The following is a 24,811-nucleotide window of genomic DNA, read 5'->3' on the forward strand; positions in this document are numbered from 1 at the left end:
CCCCCTATCAGGCTACTGCAGGACCTCGTGACGTCCGTCACGTGATTGGTAACGTGTGTGGGCGGGGTCTCAGAGTCACATGACCAGCTAGTGTATGGCTACAGCCCTGACTGTACACAGGACTCTGCTAGTCATTATCAGCTGTGGATGAGCAGGTGTGTGGATGGAAGGTAGGACTGTATATCACAAAAGTGAGTACACCCCTCACAGATTGTATTTTATAATATCTTTTCATGGGACAACACTGAAGATCTGACGCGTTGACACAATATCCAGCAGTCAGTGCGCAGCTTGTATAACAGTGTGAATGTGGTGTGCCCTCTAATAACACAATGTCTAAACTGCTGGCAACAAAAGTGAGTACACCCCTACATGAAAATGGCCAAACTCTGCCCAGTCAGCCCTTTTCCCTCGCCGGTGTCATGTGTGTAACATTTGGTGCTCTCACACTCTCTTATACTGGTCACTGGAAGGTGAACATGGCACCTCAGGCCAGTTTCACACGTCAGTGGCTCCGGTACGTGAGGTGTCAGTTTCCTCACGTACCGGAGACACTGACTCACGTAGACATATTAAAATCGATGTGTCTCTGCACATGTCAGCGTGTTTTCACGGACCGTGTGTCCGTGTGCAAAACACGGAGACATGTCAGTGTTCGTGGGAGCGCACGGATCACACGGACCCATTAAAGTCAATGGGTCCGTATAAACACGTACCGCACACGGATGCTGTCCATGCGCGTTTTTCTTGTCATAGGCTTAAAATTTTAAAAATTGTTGCAGGAGACGGACACACGTACAGCAAACGGACAGCACTCGGACCCTAAAAATGTACTCACAGACATCACACGGATGGCCTACGTGAGCACACGGACATGGATAACTCCGGTACCGGAATTATCTGGACGTGTGAGACTGGCCTCATGGAACTTTCTAAGGATCTGAAAAAAGAGAATTGTTGCTCTACATAAAGATGTCCGAGGCTATAAGATTACCAGCACGGTGGCCAAGACCATGCAGCGGTTCAACAAGTCAGGTTCCACACAGAACTGACCAAACATGGTCGACCATAGAAGTGACCGCACAAGTTCAGCGTCATATCCAGAGGTTGTCTTAGACGTATGAGTGCTGCCAGCATTGCTACCGAGGCTAATGCAAACCTGTCACCATGTCAGACCGATGCAAGATACGGCCGCCACCTTTCAGGCCTGATAGTCATAATTCTATAATACTGTATATCTGCCCCCAACCCGACCTGTAAGAGAAGAATTAGAGCTTTTATTATACTCACCTGCGGGGCGGTCCGGTCCGAGGGGTGTCGCTCTTCTTGTCGCCTCCCATCTTCTTACAGTTGCTGCCCTCCTTTTTGCTTTGCGTTGATGACGCGTCCCTGCGTCATACACACAGTCTCCCTGGCATCGCGCTCCTGCATAGGCGTACTTCTGTTCCCTTTTGAGGGCAGAGCAAAGTACTGCAGGGTGCAAGCACCGAGAAAGTTCAAAGAGCCCCAGCGCATGTGCACTGCAGTACTTTGCTATAGAATGCTGTATATCAGGCCTGAAAGGTGGTGGCTGTGTCTCATATTGACCAAACCTTGTGACAGGTTCCCTTTAACCCCTTCATGACCTTGGGATTTTCCGTTTTTCCGTGTTCGTTTTTTGCTCCCCTTCTTCCCAGAGCCATAACTTTTTCATTTTTCCATCATTATGGCCATTTGAGGGCTTATTTTTTGCGGGACGAGTTGTTCTTTTGAACGACATTCATTGGTTTTACCATGTCAAGTACTAGAAAACGGGAAGAAAATTCCAAGTGTGGTGAAATTGCAAAAAAAGTGCAATCCCACACTTTGTTTTTTGACTGGATTTTTTACTAGGTTCACTAAATGCTAACACTGACCTGCCATTATGATTCTCCAGGTCATTATGAGTTCATGGACACCAAACATGTCTAAGTTCTCTTTTATCTAAGTGGCGAAAAAAAATTCCAAGCTTTGCTAAAAAAAAAAAAAAAAAAAAAAAAATTGCGCCATTTTCCGATACCCGTAGCGTCTCCATTTTTCATGATCTGGGGTCAGTTGAGGGCTTATTTTTTGCGTGCTGAGCTGGCGTTTTTAATGATAGCATTTCGGTGCAGATACGTTCTTTTGATCGCCCATTATTGCTTTTTAATGCAATGTCGCAGCGACCAAAAAAACTTAATTCTGGCATTTCAAATTTTTTTCTCTCTACCCCGTTTAGCGATCAGGTCAATCCTTTTTTTTATTGATAGATCGGCCGATTCTGAATGCGGCGATACCAAATATGTGTAGGTTTGATTTTTTTTTATTGATTTATTTTGAATGGGGTGAAAGGGGGGTGATTTAAACTTTTATATTTTTTTTATTTTTTTCACCTTTTTTTTTTAACTTTTTTTTTTTAAACTTTTTTTCCTCCTTGGGAGGCTAGAAGCTGGCACCACTCGATCGGCTCTGCTACATAGCAGCGATTATTAGATCGCTGCTATGCAGCAGAAATGCAGGTGTGCTATGAGCGCCTACCACAGGGGGGCGCTCACAGCAGGCCGGCATCAGTAACCATAGAGGTCTCAAGGACCTCTATGGTTACCATTCTGACACATCAATGACCCCCGATCATGTGACGAGGGTCGGCGATGTGCTCATTTCCGGCCGCCCAGCCGGAAGCGCCGGTTGAATGCCGCTGTCAGCGTTTGACAGCGGCATTTAACTAGTTAATAGTGGCGGGGGAATCGCGATTTCACCCGCCGCTATTGCGGGCACATGTCAGCTGTTCAAAACAGCTGACATGTCCCGGCTTTGATGTGGGCTCACCGCCCATCAAAGCGCAGTATCTGACCTCGGACGTACTATCCCTTCCGAGGTCAAAAAGAGGTTAAAGAGATGGGGGGTCAGCCTGTCAGTGCTCAGACCATATGCCGCACACTGCATTAAATTGGTCTACATGGCTGTGGTCCCGGAAGGACGCTTCTTCTAAAGATGATGCACAAAAAAGTCCGCAATTTGCTGAAGACAAGCATACTAAGGACATTGATTACTGGAACCATGCTCTGTGGTCTGATGAGACCAAGTTAAAATTATTTGGTTCAGATGGCGTCAAGCATGCGTGGCAGCAACCAAGTGAGGAGTACAGAGACAAGTGTGTCTTGCTTACAGTACAGCATAGTGGTGCGAGGGTCATGGTTTGGGGATCCATCAGTGCTGCCGGCTCTGGGGAGCTACAGTTCATTGAGGGAACCATGAATGCCAATATGTACTGTGACATACTGAAGCAGAGCGTGATCCCCTGCCTTCAGAAACTGGGCTGCAGGGCAGTATCCTAACATGATAATGACCCCAAACTCACCTCCAATACGACCACTGCCTTTCTAAAGAAACTGAGGGTGAAGATGCTGGACTGGCGAAGCATGTTTCCAGACCTAAACCCTATAGAGCAGACCTGGGCAAGATGTGGCCCGCGGGCCGCATCCGGCCCGCCTTATGATTTTAAGCGGCCCGCCAGCTAGCTGTCACTTCTGACAGCTGCCCTCGGCACCGCTCGGCCAGCCGTTTTCTGAGGAGGAGCAGAGCCGGGTTGATTACCTATTCATCGGTGGCAGCGGCCATCTTCCCGAGGCCGCGCGTACGCAGATGGAGTGCTCTGCTTCACGGAGCTTCAGGAAAATGGCCGCGGGAGGCCACGTGTGCGCAGATGGAGATTGCGGCGGCCATTTTACTGAAGCCGAGATTGCAGATTTAGATCTCGGCTTCAGGAAAATGGCCGCCGCGATCTCCATCTGCGCACGCGCGGCCTCCCGCAGCCATTTTCCTGAAGCCCCGTGAAGCAGAGCACTCCATCTGTGCACGCGCGGCCTCGGGAAGATGGCCGCCGCCACCGATATTCAACCCGGCTCTGGTGCGCACATCGCATTCCTGGCCGCTGCGTCACCTCACCGGTGGAAGGGACCCTGCGCACGCCATACCGCACCTCTGCCGCCGCCACCGCACCACCACTGCTGCAACCCCCCCATGGACACCAGGCCGTGACGTCGCCCGACTAAGCAGGAAGGGACCCTGCTCAGGTGCACGCCGCACGCCACACCGCATCACCCTACCTCTGCCAACACCATGCCACCTGTGACCCTGCTCTGCCACCGCCAGCCCTCAGGTAAGAATCTTACCATCAGATACTGTAAATTCGGACAATAAGACGGACCCCCATCTTATAAAAAATCTTTTTTTCTACAATTTTCACCCCAAATTTGGGGTGCGCCTTATGGTCCGGTGCGTCTTATAGTCCGAAAAATACGGTGTAATTATATTAGTTCAGCCCTCTAAAACCATCCCACTTTCTCATGCGGCCCCATGTCAAAATTAATTGCCCACCCCTGCTATAGAGCATCTGTAGGACATCCTCAAAATGGAAGATGGAGAAGCACAAGGTCTCTATCATCCACCAGCTGCATGATGTCTTGAACTCCATGCCGAATAATTAAAGGGGTATTCCCATCTCAAAGATCCTATTTCAATGTGTACTAGGGGTGATATTAATAATATTAGTAATTACCCCCAATTAGATATTCTCTATAGTTTTTCTTTTAGTTGCATTGCTTACCCTATGTGCAGGGTATCCATGGTTAAGGCCACTATGGCGTTCCTGGCCGCACTTGGGCAGTTAGTTAGGAGTTTATCATTATCAGTGGCCCGGTTCTCTGTGGTCCACTCCCTGTTTCACCATTGTATTCACTGGTATCCGCATCCTGAGTGTGAGGATTGAGTTGTGGGGTGTGGTGGGACAGCTGCATGTTCTCTGTTACCACCTCTTTGAGTTCCCTGGATAGGAATGGTCAAAGTGCTGGATGAGGCCTGCAGGCAGCACTTTGCCCACATCTATTCTGTGTGAATCAACTCGTTTTCTTCCTTTTATTCATGCAGAATATGATCCTCCATATTAAAGTTATTTCTGATAGTCCTCTCATTGAGTAACCCACCTGACATGGATGGAAACAAGATGACTGAGAGTATATTGAACCTCACCCTGGAGATTATCTATCTGCTGACTCAAGAGGTTAGTGAGACTGGCATTAATAACTGAGGGGTATCACAGCAAAAGTGATGAATTTAAGGAATAATATTTCTTCCTGTCTCTTTATATACACAGGATTATGCATTTGTGAGGAGAACCGCAACATCTTGTGATTGCCTGACAACCAGCAGCCCTTCACATGCACATAGCATGCCCCTGAGTCACATTGTGGTGCCCTCACCTCACTTCCTATCAGCTGAGAAAGAGAAGATCCTAGAAATCATCAACAAAATCTTCCAGCTGCTGACGGGAGAGGTGAGCAGTGATATAACTGCTGGGCCATTACACGATATCACCAAGGGACGTTTCTAGATGCTATTATTTTACTTATCAGGTTCCTATAAGGTGTCAGGACATCACTCTATATTTCTCCATGGAGGAGTGGGACTACATAGAAGAACACAAGGATCAGTACCAGGAGATCATGATGGAGAAATACAGGCTCTTGACATCACATGGTAACAGAAGACTTTAAGAGTCACCTAGAAAATTCTATAATCAGATGATTACATATAATCAATGTATTCCACGTCTGTTTCTTACAGTTAGACCCAGGTTCAGAAATCCATCAGAGGAATGTCCCAGTCCACTCTGTTCACCGGATTGTCTAGAGAATCATAATGTCCTAATAGATCTTCAAGGAGATGTACCTGAGGTCTGTAAAAACCTCATTATGTGGATGTTGTATTAATCAAAGTGAACCTTTCTCTTACACTTCTCCAGTCATCTTGTCAATTGTTGCTTCATGTTAAACCAGAGTGAAGACCTCATTAATATTAAAGTTGAAGTTATAGAAAAAGAAGACATGTATGAAAGGGAAGACCATCAGTTTATGGAGGAGAAATTTGTGGTAGATATCATCCCAGGTGAGTAATTTTCCCAGAGTATAGACAAATGTATTCCCTAGAGACACAAATGGCCACAACCCTTGACCAGACCCTTGGCTTTAAATGGACACAGAAGTTTAAACTTTGCATAAATCAACAGTGCAAGCAAGTATAGAAAACTTAATAATATATCATGTCAGAAAGATATGCTTATTTCTCTACTTATGAGTCACTCACCATCTGGAGCTGAAAACAGCTGATCGCTGGGGCTGCAAACAAATCTGATATTCATGACTAGGGTTGAGCGAAACGGGTCGAACATTTTCAAAAGTCGCCGACTTTTGGCTAAGTCGGGGTTTCATGAAACCCGATCCGACCCCTGTGCGGGGTCGGCCATGCGGTACGCGACTTTCGCGCCAAAGTCGCGTTTCAATGACGCGAAAAGCGCCATTTCTCAGCCAATGAAGGTAAACGCAGAGTGTGGGCAGCGTGATGACATAGGTCCTGGTCCCCACCATCTTAGAGAAGGGCATTGCAGTGATTGGCTTGCTGTCTGCGACGTCACAGGGGCTATAAAGAGGCGTTCCCGCCGACCGCCATCTTACTGCTGCTGATCTGAGCTTAGGGAGAGGTTGCTGCCGCTTTGTCAGAAGCAGGGATAGCGTTAGGCAGGGTCCATTAACCACAAAACCGCTTGTGCTGCAGCGATTTGCACTGTCCAACACCACCCTCGGTGTGCAGGGACAGTGGAAGTTTTTTTTGTTTTTTTTTTCCCCTCAGCGCTGTAGCTCATTGGGCTGCCCTAGAAGGCTCCCTGATAGCTGCATTGCTGTGTGTACGCCGCTGTGCAAACCAACTGCTTTTTTCAAAGCACAAATCCTCTTGTTCCTTCCTTTCTGCACAGCTATCTTTTTTGTTTGTCCACACTTTTTATTTCATTTGTGCATCAGTCCACTCCTTATTGCTGCCTGCCATACCTGGCTGAGATTACTGCAGGCAGGGAGATAGTAGCTGCCTGCCATACCTGGCTGAGATTACTGCAGGCAGGGAGATAGTAATTGTAGGACATTCCCTGTTTTTTTTTTTTTTTTTTTTTGGTGGGAGATTAAGATTGGCAATTTGGCATTTCTGCTAGAGTGCCATCCCTGTGTGTGCCATCTCTCTCACATAGTGGGCCATAGAAAGCCTTTTCATTTTTCTGTATTTTTTTTTGTGGGGTGTATAAATTCTCCCTGATAAAAATACAGTGGGAGATTAATATTGGCCTTTGGGCTTGTGTGCCAGTCCTGAGTGTGCCATCTCTCTCACAAATAGTGGGCCATAGAAAGCCTATTTTATTTTTTTTGGGGTTTTATAAATTCTCCCTGAAAAAAAGGGAGATTAATATTGGCCTCTGGGCTTGTGTGCCAGTCCTGAGCGTGCCATCTGTGCCAGCCCTGAGCGTGCCATCTCTCTCACAAATAGTGGGCCATAGAAAGCCTATTTATTTTTTTTTTTGGTTTTATAAATTCTCCCTGAAAAAAAGGGAGATTAATATTGGCCTCTGGGCTTGTGTGCCAGTCCTGAGCGTGCCATCTGTGCCAGCCCTGAGCGTGCCATCTCTCTCACAAATAGTGGGCCATAGAAAGCCTATTTAATTTTTTTTTTTGTTTTATAAATTTTCCCTGAAAAAAGGGAGATTAATATTGGCCTCTGGGCTTGTGTGCCAGTTGTGAGCGTGCCATCTGTGCCAGTCCTGAGCGTGCCATCTCTCTCACAAATAGTGGGCCATAGAAAGCCTATTTAAATTTTTTTTTGGTTTTATAAATTCTCCCAGAAAAAAAGGGAGATTAATATTGGCCTCTGGGCTTCTGTGCCAGTCCTGAGCGTGCCATCTGTGCCAGTCCTGAGCGTCCCATCTCTCTCACAAATAGTGGGCCATAGAAAGCCTATTTTATTTTTTTTGGGGGTTTTATAAATTCTCCCTGAAAAAAAGGGAGATTAATATTGGCCTCTGGGCTTGTGTGCCAGTCCTGAGCGTGCCATCTGTGCCAGCCCTGAGCGTGCCATCTCTCTCACAAATAGTGGGCCATAGAAAGCCTATTTATTTTTTTTTTTTGTTTTATAAATTTTCCCTGAAAAAAGGGAGATTAATATTGGCCTCTGGGCTTGTGTGCCAGTTGTGAGCGTGCCATCTGTGCCAGTCCTGAGCGTGCCATCTCTCTCACAAATAGTGGGCCATAGAAAGCCTATTTAAATATTTTTTTGGTTTTATAAATTCTCCCAGAAAAAAAGGGAGATTAATATTGGCCTCTGGGCTTCTGTGCCAGTCCTGAGCGTGCCATCTGTGCCAGTCCTGAGCGTCCCATCTCTCTCACAAATAGTGGGCCATAGAAAGCCTATTTTATTTTTTTTTGGGGTTTTAGAAATTCTCCCTGGAAAAAAAAAGGGAGATTAATATTGCCCTTTGGGCTTGTGTGCCAGTACTAAGCGTTCCATCTCTCTCTCTCTCTCTCTCTCAGTCAGTGGGCCATAGAACGCCTATTTTTGGTTTTATTTGTTTTATAAATTCTCCCTGAAAAAATCATTTTATTTTATTTGGTTTCTAAATTCTTCCTGATAAAATCTTTTTTTTTTTATTATTTTTTTTTCTAAAGTCTCCCTGAAAAAAAAAAAAAAAAACAGTGGGAGATTAATATTGGCCTTTCTGCTTGTGTGCCAGTCTTGACTCCTGGGTGTGCCATCTCTCTCTCTCTCTCTCTCTCTCTCTCTCTCTCTCCAATTGTGGTCCATAGAAAGCCTATATTTTTTTTCCTTGATTTGGGTTCTAAAATCTACCAGAGAAAATAACTACATCAATCATTGGTAGAAAAATATTGGCCTCTGGGTTTGTGTGCCACTCCTGACTCCTGTGTGCGTCATCTCTCAGTCAGTGGGCCATAGAACGCCTATTTTTGTTTTTATTTGTTTTATAAATTCTCCCTGAAAAAATCATTTTATTTTATTTGGTTTCTAAATTCTTCCTGATAAAATCATATTTTTTTTATTATTTTTTTTTCTAAAGTCTCCCTGAAAAAAAAAAAAAAAACAGTGGGAGATTAATATTGGCCTTTCTGCTTGTGTGCCAGTCTTGACTCCTGGGTGCGTCATCTCTCAGTCAGTGGGCCATAGAACGCCTATTTTTGGTTTTATTTGTTTTCTAAATTCTCCCTGAAAAAATCATTTTATTTTATTTGGTTTCTAAATTCTTCCTGATAAAATCACATTTTTTTATTATTTTTTTTTCTAAAGTCTCCCTGAAAAAAAAAAAAAAAAACAGTGGGAGATTAATATTGGCCTTTCTGCTTGTGTGCCAGTCTTGACTCCTGGGTGCGTCATCTCTCAGTCAGTGGGCCATAGAACGCCTATTTTTGGTTTTATTTGTTTTCTAAATTCTCCCTGAAAAAATCATTTTATTTTATTTGGTTTCTAAATTCTTCCTGATAAAATCACATTTTTTTTATTATTTTTTTTTCTAAAGTCTCCCTGAAAAAAAAAAAAAAAAACAGTGGGAGATTAATATTGGCCTTTCTGCTTGTGTGCCAGTCTTGACTCCTGGGTGCGTCATCTCTCAGTCAGTGGGCCATAGAACGCCTATTTTTGGTTTTATTTGTTTTCTAAATTCTCCCTGAAAAAATCATTTTATTTTATTTGGTTTCTAAATTCTTCCTGATAAAATCACATTTTTTTTATTATTTTTTTTTCTAAAGTCTCCCTGAAAAAAAAAAAAAAAAACAGTGGGAGATTAATATTGGCCTTTCTGCTTGTGTGCCAGTCTTGACTCCTGGGTGCGTCATCTCTCAGTCAGTGGGCCATAGAACGCCTATTTTTGGTTTTATTTGTTTTATAAATTCTCCCTGAAAAAATCATTTTATTTTATTTGGTTTCTAAATTCTTCCTGATAAAATCATATTTTTTTTATTATTTTTTTTTCTAAAGTCTCCCTGAAAAAAAAAAAAAAAAAACAACCAAAAAAAACAGTGGGAGATTAATATTGGCCTTTCTGCTTGTGTGCCAGTCTTGACTCCTGGGTGTGCCATCTCTCTCTCTCTCTCTCTCTCTCTCTCTCTCTCTCCAATTGTGGTCCATAGAAAGCCTATATTTTTTTTCCTTGATTTGGGTTCTAAAATCTACCAGAGAAAATAACTACATCAATCATTGGTAGAAAAATATTGGCCTCTGGGCTTGTGTGCCACTCCTGATTCCTGTGTGCGTCATCTCTCACTCAGTGGCCCATAGAAAGCATATAGTTTGTTACATTTGTTTTCTAAATTCTCCCTGCAAAAATCTTTTTTTTTTTTTTGGGGGGGTTTCTAAAGTGTTCCTGAAAAAAATAAAAATAAAAAAAAAATTATAGTGTGACATTAATATTAACATTTGTGCTTCAGTGACAGTCCTGCGTGTGGGGCATCTCTCTAATTTGCAGCCACCAAAAAAAGAGTGTGTAACATTGGGCCTGATTTTCGCTGTGGTCTCACCAACCTGTAAAGGGGTAGCTAAATCATACTGAAGTTATAGCTCACCGTGTAAGTTGTGTGACTGCAACAAATAACGTTAGTTTGGTTACGTTTTTAAAACAATGAGGAAGTCTAGTGGAAGAGGTCGTGGCCGGGGGCGTTCATTGTCAGCTGGTAATGAGGGTAGTGGTAGTGGTGGAGCATCAGGTGGTCGTGGGGGAAAAAATATTGCACCTAAGTCTGGAGCTGTGGAGCCAGGTTCGTCGTCCGGCTACACAAGGCCTCGAACGCTCCCTTTTCTGGGATTAGGAAAACCGCTTTTAAAGCCGGAGCAGCAAGAGCAAGTTTTGGCTTATCTTGCTGACTCAGCCTCTAGCTCTTTTGCCTCATCTCGTGAAACTGGTAAAAGTAAAAGCAGCGCGTCGTTAGTGGATGTTCACGGTCAGGGACAAGTCACTTCCTTGTCCTCTTCAGCAAAAACAACAACAGAGAAGAATGCAGCAGGCGACACAACGGGTTACTCCATGGAGCTCTTTACACATACCGTCCCTGGCTTAGAAAGTGAAGCAGTTAACAGTCCATGCCCATTACAAATTGAATCTGACATGGAGTGCACTGACGCACAGCCACAGCCAGACTACTATGCTGGTCCTTTGACTCAGACCACAACATTGCCCTCGCAGGGTGCTGATCAAGAATCAGACCCTGATGAGACTATGTTGCCCCATCACGAACGCTATACCACCGAACGACACGGTGACACAGACGAAGTTGCGCAGGAGGTACAAGAAGAGTTATTAGATGACCCAGTTCTTGACCCCGATTGGCAGCCATTGGGGGAACAGGGTGCAGGCGGCAGCAGTTCTGAAGCAGAGGAGGAGGAGGGGCCGCAGCAGGCATCAACATCGCCACAGGTTCCATCTGCCGGGCCCGTATCTTGCCCAAAACGCGTGGCAAAGCCAAAACCTGGTGGAGGACAGCGTGGCCATCCGGTTAAAGCTCAGTCTGCAATGCCTGAAAAGGTATCCGATGCTAGAAAGAGTGCAGTCTGGCATTTTTTTAAACAACATCCAATTGATCAGCGCAAAGTCATCTGTCAAAAATGTTCTACTTCCTTAAGCAGAGGTCAGAATCTGAAAAGTCTCAATACTAGTTGCATGCATAGACATTTAACCACCATGCATTTGAAAGCTTGGACTAACTACCAAACGTCCCTTAAGGTTGTTGCACCCTCGGCCAATGAAGCTAGTCATCAACGCAACATCCCTTCCGGCAGTGTAGGACCACCATTTAGCGCACCACCTGCTGTATCTGTGCAGGTATCTTTGCCAGGCCAAAGCAGTCAGGGTCAGGGAATCACCAGTTTCGTAGTAGGAAACACTGCATCTAGGGCACCGGCGGCAACAATACCATCTCCCACCGTCTCTCAGTCTGCCATGTCCACCGGCACCCCCGCTAGTTCCACGATCTCCAGCTCTCCAGTCCAGCTCACCCTACATGAGACTATGGTTAGAAAAAGGAAATACTTAGCCTCGCATCCGCGTACACAGGGTTTGAACGCCCACATAGCTAGACTAATCTCGTTAGAGATGATGCCCTACCGGTTAGTTGAAAGCGAAGCTTTCAAAGACCTGATGGACTACGCTGTACCACGCTACGAGCTACCCAGTCGACACTTTTTTTCCAGAAAAGCCATCCCAGCCCTCCACCAGCATGTTAAAGAGCGCATCGTCCATGCACTCAGGCAATCTGTGAGCACAAAGGTGCACCTGACAACAGATGCATGGACCAGTAGGCATGGCCAGGGACGTTACGTGTCCATCACGGCACACTGGGTAAATGTGGTGGATTCAGGGTCCACAGGGGACAGCAAGTTTGGGACAGTTCTGCCTAGCCCACGGTCTAGTAAACAGTTGTCTGTAGCCGTTCGCACCCCCTCCTCCTCCTCCTCCTCCTCCTCGTCCTCCTGCAGAAGCAAGAGCTCGTCCACAGACCGCAGTCGCACAAACACTCCATCCGCACCTGCCACTGTTGCACACCAGGTCTCCCATTATGGGGCAGCTACTGGCATACGTCAGCAGGCTGTATTGGCTATGAAGTGTTTGGGCGACAATAGACACACCGCGGAAGTTCTGTCCGAGTTCTTGCAGCAAGAAACGCAGTCGTGGCTGGGCACTGTAGATCTTGAGGCAGGCAAGGTAGTGAGTGATAACGGAAGGAATTTCATGGCTGCCATCTCCCTTTCCCAACTGAAACACATTCCTTGCCTGGCTCACACCTTAAACCTGGTGGTGCAGTGCTTCCTGAAAAGTTATCCGGGGTTATCCGACCTGCTCCTCAAAGTGCGTGGACTTTGCGCACATATCCGCCGTTCGCCTGTACACTCCAGCCGTATGCAGACCTATCAGCGTTCTTTGAACCTTCCCCAGCATCGCCTAATCATAGACGTTGCAACAAGGTGGAACTCAACACTGCACATGCTTCAGAGACTGTGCGAACAGAGGCGGGCTGTTATGTTTTTGTGGGAGGATACACATACACGGGCAGGCAGTAGGATGGCAGACATGGAGTTGTCAGGTGTGCAGTGGTCGAAGATTCAAGACATGTGTCAAGTCCTTCAGTGTTTTGAGGAATGCACACGGCTGGTTAGTGCAGACAACGCCATAATAAGCATGAGCATCCCCCTAATGCGTCTGCTGATGCAAAGTTTGACGCACATAAAGGATCAGGCGTCTGCACCAGAGGAAGAGGAAAGCCTTGATGACAGTCAGCGATTGTCTGGTCAGGGCAGTGTACATGACGAGGTACCGGGCGAAGAGGAGGTGGAGGATGAGGAGGATGATGGGGATGAGTATATTTTTAATGAGGAAGCTTTCCCGGGGGCACGGGAAATTGGTGGCGTGGCAAGGCCGGGTTCTGGTTTTTTGAGGGACACAAGTGACGTAGATTTGCCTGCAACTGCCCCTCAACCAAGCACAACCGCAGATTTGACAACGGGAACTTTGGCCCACATGGCGGATTATGCCTTGCGTATCCTCAAAAGGGACACACGCATTACAAAAATGATGAACGATGACGATTACTGGTTGGCCTGCCTCCTTGATCCTCGCTATAAAGGCAAATTGCAAAATATTATGCCACATGAGAACTTGGAACTAATATTAGCAACAAAACAATCAACTCTTGTTGACCGTTTGCTTCTGGCATTCCCTGCACACAGCGCCCGTGATCGTTCTCACACGAGCTCCAGGGGCCAGCAGACCAGAGGTGTTAGAGGGGCAGAAATCAGAAGTGGCGTTGGCCAGAGGGGTTTTCTGACCAGGTTGTGGAGTGATTTTTCTATGACCGCAGACAGGACAGGTACTGCAGCATCAATTCAAAGTGACAGGAGACAACATTTGTCCAGTATGGTTACAAACTATTTTTCATCCCTTATCGACGTTCTCCCTCAACCGTCATTCCCATTTGATTACTGGGCATCCAAATTAGACACCTGGCCAGAATTGGCAGAATATGCATTGCAGGAGCTTGCTTGCCCGGCAGCTAGTGTCCTATCAGAAAGAGTATTCAGTGCTGCAGGTTCAATACTAACAGAAAAAAGGACTCGTCTGGCTACCCAAAATGTAGATGATCTAACCTTCATTAAAATGAACCACAACTGGATTTCAAAATCTTTTGCCCCACCCTGCCCGGCTGACACCTAGCTTTCCTATGAAAAGGTCTTGCCTGTGGACTATTCTGAATGACTTTTCCAATCTCGTAATTTTCTTCACCTGATTGTCCAGCATACGACATGTTTCCACCTCACGAAATGGCCAAACTCCCCACACGGGGCCGTGCTATCGCCACTTTGCGCTTGGACCCTTGAGAGTGCTGTTTGTCTGAAGAGGTGGGTGTGGCAGCTTTTGGTCGACGGCACTGCCACTGGGTCCCTCATAGTACAATAAAGTGTCTCTGGCGGTGGTGGTGCGCACCCAACGTCAGACACACCGTTGTAATATGAGGGGCCCTGTGCCTGTAACGCCGGCCACAAGACAGTTCCCCCCCCCAGCTCAAACAGTGCTCTACCACTAGCAAAATTATCTCTCACAGCTTCACCAATGTGTAGTCTAGGCGCTGACATCCTTCAATGCCTGGCACTGACAATACCATTGTTTTGACATTTTTGTTATGTTAGGCCTTCGAAGCCTGTCTGCGGTCCCTTCTTTCTACAACTACTACACTGACCAGGCCACTGCTGGCCGTGTTACCCTGGAACCAATTTAAAAGTGCCTACAGTCAGCCCAATTTTGTTATGTTAGGCCTTCGAAGACTGTCTGCCGTCACTCCTTCCACTAGACTTCCACTGACCATACACTGCTGCCCATGTACCCCTGGAACCAATTTAAAAGTGCCTACAGCCAGCCCAATTTTGTTATGTTAGGCCTTCGAAGCCTGTCTGCGGTCACTCCTTCCACTAGACTTCCACTGACCAGACCACTGCTGCCCGTGTACCCCTGGAACCAATTTAAAAGTGCCTACAGCCAGCCCAAGTTTGTTATGTTAGGCCTTGGAAGCCTGTCTGCGGTCACTCCTTCCACTAGACTTCCACTGACCAGACCACTGCTGCCCGTGTACCCCTGGAACCAATTTAAAAGTGCCTACAGCCAGCCCAAGTTTGTTATGTTAGGCCTTGGAAGCCTGTCTGCGGTCACTCCTTCCACTAGACTTCCACTGACCAGACCACTGCTGCCCGTGTACCCCTGGAACCAATTTAAAAGTGCCTACAGCCAGCCCAAGTTTGTTATGTTAGGCCTTCGAAGCCTGTCTGCGGTCCATTCTTTCAACTACTACTACACTGACCAGGTCACTGCTGCCCGTGTACCCCTGGAACCAATTTAAAAGTGCCTACAGCCAGCCCAAGTTTGTTATGTTAGGCCTTGGAAGCCTGTCTGCGGTCACTCCTTCCACTAGACTTCCACTGACCAGACCACTGCTGCCCGTGTACCCCTGGAACCAATTTAAAAGTGCCTACAGCCAGCCCAAGTTTGTTATGTTAGGCCTTGGAAGCCTGTCTGCGGTCACTCCTTCCACTAGGCCTCCACTGACCACACCACTGCTGTCCGTGTACCCCTGGAACCAATTTAAAATTGCCTACAGCCATGTGTTATTATTTTAGGCCTTCGATGCCTGTCTGCGGTCACTCCTTCCACTAGGCCTCCACTGACCACACCACTGCTGTCCGTGTACCCCTGGAACCAATTTAAAATTGCCTACAGCCAGCCCAATTTTTTTATTTTAGGCCTTCGATGCCTGTCTGCGGTCCATTCTTTCAACTACTACTACACTGACCAGGGCACTGCTGGCCGTGTACCCCTGGAACCAACATCAGAAAATATAAAAATAAGTATTTTGCTTATAAAAAAGAAAATACTGGTGAGATATCAAATGCAGACATTTTAACATTAAAAACAAACACACAACTAAAATCTGGTACAGTACTAAAAATGGCCACCAGCTACAATTACTTTCTCCTGCAAGTAGTTAACTGAAAGTTTTTTTAAATTGAAAACACACATATGGCATCCACCGAGTGTTGTCCTGTCGCGTCTTCTTTATATTATTGCCGAGAAGATGCAAAATAATGAAAATAATAAAATCATTAATTACCAAAATAATAGAGAAAGTCAACACCACATTGCAAATAAACATTCATTCCAAATAAAGAAGCAGGGCGCGTCCGAGGGTGAGTATATACCTAATAAGAATCTAATCACCCTCGGACGCGCAATGCTTATTTCCAACAGCCTTCCTTCCTAAGAATCATCCCTTCCGTGGTGTAGAGAGACGTTGTGTTACACTCCAAGGTGTTCCCCAGGTTGCCTTTCCTGAGCTTCGATCTACCGGCTCTCGTTTAGTAGTTGTTGGAAACTACGCTGCATTAGGCCTTCAAATTGGGTATGGGGTGTAGAGAGATGGTGTGTTCCACTCCAAGGTGTTCCCCAGGTTGCCTTTCCTGAGCTTCGATCTTCCGGCTCTCGTTTAGTAGTTCTTGGAAACTACACTGCATTAGGCCTTCAAATTGGGTATGGGGTGTAGAGAGAGGGTGTGTTACACTCCAAGGTGTTCCCCAGGTTGCCTTTCCTGAGCTTCGATATTCCGGCTCTCGTTTAGTAGTTGTCGGAAACTACGCTGCATTAGGCCTACAAATTGGGTATGGGGTGTAGAGAGAGGGTGTGTTACACTCCAAGGTGTTCCCCAGGTTGCCTTTCCTGAGCTTCGATCTTCATGCTCTCGTTTAGTAGTTGTCGGAAACTACGCTGCATTAGGCCTACAAATTGGGTATGGGGTGTAGAGAGAGGGTTTGTTACACTCCAAGGTGTTCCCCAGGTTGCCTTTCCTGAGCTTCGATCTTCCGGCTCTCGTTTAGTAGTTGTTGGAAACTACGCTGCATTAGGCCTTCAAATTGGGTATGGGGTGTAGCGAGAGGGTGTGTTACACTCCAAGGTGTTCCCCAGGTTGCCTTTCCTGAGCTTCGATCTTCCGGCTCTCGTTTAGTAGTTCTTGGAAACTACACTGCATTAGACCTTCAAATTGGGTATGGGGTGTAGAGAGAGGGTGTGTTACACTCTAAGGTGTTCCCCAGGTTTCCTTGCCATTGCTTCGGTCTTCCGACTCTCGTTTAGTAGTTGTAGAAAAGTACACTGCATTAGGCCATACAAAATGGGTATGGGGTGGAGAGAGATGGTGTGTTACACTCCAAGGTGTTCCCCAGGTTGCCTTTCCTGAGCTTCTATCTTCAGGCTCTCATTAAATTGTGGTTAAATGGAACAACTGCATTTGGCGTACTAGTTGGTTTGGGGCCTACTATCGGTGTCTGCCACTCCTTGCTGTTCTCCTCCACTGAACAAAGCTGTGCCGCCTGTTTACTACGGTTGCCAATTTTGAACTGCATTTCGACTACTTACTGATTTGGCCCTACTCTCTGTGTCAGCCTCTCATTCCAGTTGTCCTCCACTGCAATGCCCCCTGGTTATTCCTGTGTTACCAATTTTGAACTGCATTTAGCCCACTTTCTTCTTTGGGCCTATATCTGTGTTTCCACTTCATCGTGCCCATTGCCCAGCCAGTGATAGATGAGTCTGCTGGTACATTGACCCATAACGCAACATTCCCCGTGCACGCTACACAACAACATTGTGACCCTGCTGAAAGTCAGGTTGCTCTTCCCGCATACCATACCACCTTACACGGGGACAAAGAGGAAGGTGCAGATGAAAGTGCAGGTTCCTTCATCAGGTGGGGGGAGGAATACTAGTTGGCGACGTCACTGGCACAGGGCCTCTCATAGTACGCAAAAGTGTTGCTGCCGGTGGGAGGCGCCCCCGCCGTGCAAACACACCGCTGTACTTTGAGGGGCCCTGTGCCAGTGCCAATGCCAACGAGTGGGCCCCCCCTGCTTGCTCAGGTTCACAGCACTTGCAAAGTTGAAATACTTACCTCTCCCTGCTCCACTGCCGTGACGTGGTCCAGATTTCCTGGGCCCACTAATTACTTGAACCAGCCCTACCCCCCACAACTTTAGCCAAATGACCCCCAATTTCAAATGCCTTCCAATTATTATAAGGTAAATTACGCTTGACAAGCTTCATTAAGAAGAATGGATGGTTTTGACATTAAAATGGGCACTCTAGGTGTTTTCCTGGCCCCCACTCACTGCCGACTATGCTGCCCCATTGACTTGCATTGGGTTTCGTGTTTCGGTCGATCCCGACTTTACGTCATAATCGGCCGATTTCACTCGACCCGACTTTGGACATAGTCGGGTTTCGCAAAACCCGGCTCGACTCTAAAAAGGTCAAGGTCGCTCAACTCTATTCATGACCTATCATAAAAGTGGAAACCCCCTTGAGATTGGTGACATGTAATGCCAGCTGGAGCTCCAATACTTCAGTCCTTATGGCGAGAAACCTATAAACATTTTATCGACCTTAACATTAACTATTATTCAGATATCCAAATTTTCATTATGATTTTTAAATATGAGAAATATGTATTTTTCCACATCTTTCTTTCCGTAGATCAGTGTGTGTGTCTGTATGAATATTGACTTGAGGGCACTACGCCATTCAGTGCAAAAATAATTTGATTTTCTTTCTTATACATTTCTGTAACAATTCTTCATATTAATAAAGCTTCAGAAAGTCACTGTTACCATCCAGTCCTCCCTTCATACAAACAAGTCATGGAGGCACTGTCTGCCCTAGTTTGTCATAGCATGCAAGGGTTTGTACAGGATTCAAGTTGAATGCTGCTTATTTCCCATGTAATGCACTACCTGTCCATGGTTCTGGGCAGATCAGCTGCACTGAAGTGGTCCGATGTGACACTGTTTTTGGAAGTGAGGATCCTTTTTTTAATCCTGTAAAACTCCTATAACTGCATCCTGATATATGATGTACTAGTACATTATTTCTTGGGTCTCCGTTTTAGATTCAGGCTCGGTAGCTGAGCCTGCATCGTTCCGAACAGATGTTGGCTGTGTTATACAGCCAGCATTTGCCTCTAACAGCAGCTGGCAGAGCTGAGCTCTAGCCACTGCTGATAACCTCTGTCCATCACTGATAATTGCATTCCAAGCGGCCATCGCTCTCACTGCGAAGCGGTGGAATGCCATAGCAGCGGGGAGCCTGCTGTACACTATGGCTGGCTTTAATAGGAAATAGGTAGTAGCTCAGAATATAGTATAAGATATTGAATGATTGCAAGTTCATGTCCCCTAAGATGACTAAAAATACAGTAAAAAAATAAAAAGTTATACAAATTCAAATCACATCCCTTTTTCCCATTAAAAATAGCAAATAAATAAACATGTTTGCTATCAGTGCGGTCATAAAAGTCTGGGCTATGAAAGTATAAAATTCATTAACCCGATTTGTAGCAAAAAAATGAAATACCAATATTCCTTTTTTCTTTTTTTGCAAATCCACAAAAAGTGTAGTAATTAGCAATCAAAACATCATATTAAGCGAGCCAATGTGTTTATCGCTATCCTTTTGGGGCAGCCAAAAGGATAGCGATTCAAACATTAGCTCACCTAATGCCTAAAGAAAATAAAAAAGCCTTTACACAGCTACATCATCGTAAAAATGAAAATGTCAAAATATGCCGACAAAAGTAAATTTTTCTTTTTAAGAAATTTCTAATTTTTTTTTCTACTTACCGTATATTTAAAAAAAAAGAGGTTTGGTGTCGCTGTAATCCGGCAGACCTGGAGAATCATGTTGTCAAGTCATTTTTGAAAACCTTAAAAACAAATCCCAACAATTGTAAAATTGCATTTTTTTTTTATTTTACATTAAAATGCAAATGTTCTTCTTCCAGCAGGTTACTGTAGAAAACAGTTAGAGGGATACTCTTTACCTCTAAATTATGAAGTAGAAAATAATGATTCATCTGGAGAAAACATCATTACCCCATATATACCATCAGTCTCTTACAGTAGAGATCTCTCTTCTTATCCATCTAACCACAAGAAAGTTTCACCTGACCAATCCCAGACTGGTAAACCACACACAGGACTCAAGGAGGGTAAAATATTTCAATGTTCTGAATGTGGGAAATTGTATAAAAATGCTTTTAACCTTTATATGCACAGCAGAATTCACAGGAACGAGAGGCCGTATCCTTGTTCTGAATGTGGGAAATGCTTTACCAGGAAATCGGTTCTTGTTGAGCATCACAGAGTTCACACAGGAGAGAAGCCATATTCATGTACAGAATGTTGGAAAAGCTTCACTACAAAATCAGTTCTTGTTGAACACCAGAGAACTCACACAGGAGAGAAGCCTTTTTTATGTTCAGAATGTGGAAAACGTTTTGCTAGAAAATCTCATCTGGATAGACATCAAAGAGTTCACACAGGGGTGAAGCCGTTTCTTTGTTCAAACTGTGGGAAGCGTTTTATCCAGAAAAGACATCTTATTGAACATCTGAAAAATCACACAGGGGAGAAGCCATTCTCATGTTTTGAATGTGGGAAATGCTTCATCCAGAAATCACATCTTGAGAAACATCTGAAAACTCACACCATACTGAAGCTCTCCTAGTGGATCAGACTGTTGGAAATGTTCTACTCCAAGAATTAGGCTATGATCACACATCAGGATTCCTTGCAGAAATTTCCTGAACAAAACCGGACATTTTCTGCAAGAAATCCGCATGCGTTTTTTTCTCACATTTTTTGCGCTTTTTTTTGCTGATTTTTTTGTTTTTTTCCGGAGGTTCCCAATGCAATAATATAGTGGGAAATCCGCGAAAAATCCGCAAAATTAATGAACATGCTGCATTTTTTACCACAATGCGTTTTTTTCGCGGAAAAAAACGCAACTTATGCACCTAAATTGTGGAATGCATTATAAAATAATGGTGCTATATAAATAAATAATAATAAATGATGGGATGCATATGTATGCGTTTTTTAAGCGTTTTTATGGTGTTTTTATAGTGAAAAAAAAACGCAAAAAATCCTGAACATGTGCATACAGTCTTAGGCTGCCGTCACACTAGCAGTATTTGGTCAGTATTTTACATCAGTATCTGTAAGCCAAAACCAGGAGTGGAACAAATAGAGGAAAAGTATAATAGAAACATATGCACCACTTCTGTATTTATCACCCACTCCTGGTTTGGTCTTACAAATACTGATGTAAAAATACTGACCAAATACTGCTAGTGTGACGGCAGCCTTAAACTTGCATTGAACTGTTTGCATGAAGAGTTCTTGCCAGAGCATGCCCCTTTAATTGATAATATCTGAAGTGTGTTAAGACATTGGCTAGTGAGTTGGAAAGAAATGAGGGTTTGTACAATGTACATTCATACATTCATGGCCTTGCTCCTGGGGAACAAATATGATCAGGATGTGGTCCATCTAAGGGTATGTGCACACGATGCAGATTTAGTGCAGAAAAATCTGCTGCAGTTCTGCACTAAATCTGCATCTCCTGGCAGAATCTGCAGGTGCGTTTTTGATGCGTTTTTGATGCGTTTTTTATGCGTTTTTTATGCGTTTTTTATGCGTTTTTTGAGCACAAATCTGCACAAAAAACGCATGAAAAACGCATCAAAAACGCATCAAAAACGCACCTGCAGATTTCTATTATGGAGGGGTGCAGAAACGCTGCAGAACTGCACAAAAGAAGTGACAGGCACTTCTTTGAAAACTGCAGCGTTTCTGCACAGATTTTTCTGCACCATGTGCACAGCTTTTTTTTTTTCCCATTGATTTACATTGTACTGTGATCACAGTGCAGTTCTGCAGCGTTTCTGCTGCAGAAAAATCTGCAGCAGTTCTGCACTAAATCTGCATCGTGTGCACATACCCTTACAGAAGGCGCTCTGCTTGAAAGTCCTTTGTGGACACTCTAAGGCTATATTCACACTTAGCGGTTTTTACCGCGGAACCGCCGCGATTTTGATGCTGCGGGTCCGCAGCAGTTTCCATAGCGTTTACAGTAACATGTAAACCCTATGGAAACCGCAAACCGCTGTGCACATGCTGCGGGAAAAACCGCGCGGGAACGCAGCGGTTTACAACCCGCAGCATGTCACTTCTTTGTGCAGAATCGCTGCGATTCTGCACCCATAGGAATACATTGAACCGCTTACTTCCCGCATGGGGCTGTGCCCACGTTGCGGGAAGTAAGCGGATAATGTGCGGGTGGTACCCGGGGTGGAGGAGAGGAGACTCTCCTCCAGGCCCTGGGAACCATATTTGGGGTTAAAAAATAATAAAATCTGGTTATACTCACCCTCTGATGTCCGGAGCTCCTGGGCGCTGCACGCGGCTGTCCGGTCAGAGTTGCTGTGCGACCAGGACCTGCGGTGACGTCGCGGTCACATGACCGTGACGTCACGAAGGGTCCTTCTCGCACAGCATCTCTGGAACCGGACCGCCGGGTGCAGCGCCGAGGGATCGGGACGTCAGAGGGTGAGTATAACCAATTTTTATTATTTTTAACATTACTATTGATGCTGCATATTGCTGCATATGCAGCATCAATAGTATAGGCGGAAACCCGCAGCGGAAAACGCGGAACAAACCGCGATAAATCTGCAGGGAGAACCGCAGTTGTTTTGCCCTGCAGATTTATCAAATCCGCTGCGGGAAAACCCGCAGAGGGACGCCGCAAGGTGTGAACATAGCCTAATAAGCGAGATTGATATCAAACAATATGCATACTGTCGCTGTGTGCAAATGCATCAGTTTTACATCCGCAGGCATAATTTCTTCCTCCTCGTATGTCCACACAAAATAAATCTTTATTACACAGCTACTTGTTGTCCAAGAAACAGTTAGTTTTATCAAGATTAAGTTGATAAAATTATCAAACCACAATTATCTGCAAAAATTGTTACAAAATATTGATTAAATAAATGTCCAAAATATTGCTCATATAAAGTCTTTTTATCAAATTGTCAGTGGACCTGGTCCTCTGTCAGACCACAAAAAATTCAGTAATAGACAGTATAAAAAAAGCTAAATTAGGGCCGCTCAACACCGTCAGTCTGAATGGTGTCATACAACACTTGCACTTTGTATTAAAGGGAATCTGTCAATAGGTTTTTCTATCCCATTGTTTATAATCCTTTTTTGGATCTTACTGTATTTACCTTACAGGTTTCCAAATGTGTTCAATACAAGTTCATGGCCATATTTTGTGACAAGCTGTGTTATATGTGACTGTGTGTTTTGTTTTTTTTTTAATAATTTGCATATGTAATTTTAATAGTGTTGTGATTGGTTGTTTTGTACTTATATACTGCCTCCTTATTGTTACCAATAAATGTCCACCTGATGAAGACGGTACTTCCATTGAAACACGTTGTGGCTTAACCCTATTTTGGTGTCAGAGATTCCTTTCGGCGCTCCTTTGATCGAGTTTCACCCTTTTCCTGTTTCTGTCCTCCTTCAGAGGTGTTCAGCTGGAGCTGCTGGGGGACTTTGCACCCTTCCCTTATTGGGGCTACTCTTCCAGCGCTACTAAACAATCCGCCTGCTACTGACTTTGAGAGGCTGCAGACAGTCGCACAGCATCTGGATGCAGAAGGTCTCAGTGGTTGGCTTTGCAGACGCCATCCTAGTCCTTCTGATTCTTGGACCCAGTGGCAACCTCCCCCGCCTCTTTGACAATTGACACACCTGGACTGGGTGTTTATAGACTTTCTGTCTGCTTCTGGGAGTTGCCAATGCTATTTCCATTTTCCCCTGTTGAGGCTTGGAGCTATAGCAGTCGGTTATCTTCCTCTTTGGTGTTGTTGGAGGATGTCTGTGTTACCTCTCTGAGTCTACTCAAGATAAATGTTCCCCAGCTGTCTTTAGTTGCAGTGGAGATTGACTAGTGCATACCCCGTCCTTCCCTAAGCAGGGCTTATTGCCAGGGTCATGCAGGGATTAGGTTCCTGCTCGGCGATAAGTGCCTATATAGGGATGTTTAGGGAAGACAGAGTGACTTTATATCTGCCTAGGAGTCCCCACTTCCCCCTTCCCTAGTGTTGGGCTCCCTTCCCCTCATCCCTTCATATTGCACTCAGTCTTTCCTACACTGTGCGTGACAGATAGACGTTAAATTACAGTATTACACTTGGCGGGTGTTCACTACGCCTAATATGCTCTTTTCAAAATAAAGTGGTGGTTACCTATAAATAAGGGTAGCGAAAACAGTTTAAGAACCCTTTCACACATCCGTGTTTCCGGTACGTGTGGAGTCCATTTTCACACGTACCGGAGACACGTACACACACAATCCCATTATAATCTATGGGGCTGCGCACAAGTTTTTTTACGGCAGCACAAAACGTTTTGCACATGCGCACGCGGATGACATCCCTGTGCCGTACGTGTGACATGTACCAGAATAAAATGCAAAAATAGAAATGACAGATTGTTAGGTGTTAATGATGTGGAAAGATATAGTTTTCCGTGAAATATATAACTAGTACCTTGCGTGTGTAGTTTATTGTAGATGTATTAACCTAAATAAATGAAAAAAAATGACGTGGGTTCCCCCCCATTTTCGTAACCAGTAGTCATGATAGAGCATTAAAATGCTCTAGTGCTCGGAATCGAGCATGTCAGACGCTTGGGAAACTCAAGAATTTTTCTGTGAGACCCTATCAGAAGGGCTGGGGGGGGCAGGAAAATCGCTGAGATGGAAACAGCACTCATATGGAATGGGAACAGCATGGAGAAGACGTCTGATTGCAATGTATTACGCCACTTTTACAGAGTGACAATATAACATCCAAAACAGAAGATAAGATGGATTTTAAATGAAAAAAATTGTTATGAAACATTTTTTTCCTGTATAAGGACATGCATATAAGACAAAATTAAAAAGAGTAAAAAAACCACTCCTTCTCAACACCTTAATAACCGGGCCATCATTCAC

The 24,811-nt window shown here is 44.9% G+C and overlaps 1 protein-coding gene across 1 annotated transcript; it reads left to right on the plus strand.

The window, feature by feature from the left end:
- Positions 1-86: 86 nt before the first annotated feature.
- Positions 87-22,252, plus strand: LOC138667098 (oocyte zinc finger protein XlCOF7.1-like). The gene is made up of 7 exons (XM_069755406.1): positions 87-170; positions 4,927-5,059; positions 5,153-5,332; positions 5,412-5,535; positions 5,623-5,732; positions 5,835-5,943; positions 19,743-22,252. Exons 2-7 carry the CDS (start codon positions 4,988-4,990, stop codon positions 20,465-20,467), a joined length of 1,320 nt encoding a protein of 439 aa, XP_069611507.1. The 5' UTR covers positions 87-170; positions 4,927-4,987; the 3' UTR covers positions 20,468-22,252.
- The last annotated feature ends 2,559 nt before the right edge of the window (positions 22,253-24,811 follow it).

The sequence above is a fragment of the Ranitomeya imitator genome, chromosome 2 (assembly GCF_032444005.1).
Source record: "Ranitomeya imitator isolate aRanImi1 chromosome 2, aRanImi1.pri, whole genome shotgun sequence".
NCBI classification, from domain to species: domain Eukaryota; kingdom Metazoa; phylum Chordata; class Amphibia; order Anura; family Dendrobatidae; genus Ranitomeya; species Ranitomeya imitator.

What these genes read in the sequence shown, in the direction of transcription:
- LOC138667098 (XM_069755406.1), top strand. Translation starts at nt 4,988, where the DNA reads ATGGATGGAAACAAGATGACTGAGAGTATATTGAACCTCACCCTGGAG. An exon ending in TCTATCTGCTGACTCAAGAG is followed by an intron (nt 5,060 to 5,152) that starts GTTAGTGAGACT and finishes TTATATACACAG; the next exon opens with GATTATGCATTTGTGAGGAG. An exon ending in TCCAGCTGCTGACGGGAGAG is followed by an intron (nt 5,333 to 5,411) that starts GTGAGCAGTGAT and finishes TTTACTTATCAG; the next exon opens with GTTCCTATAAGGTGTCAGGA.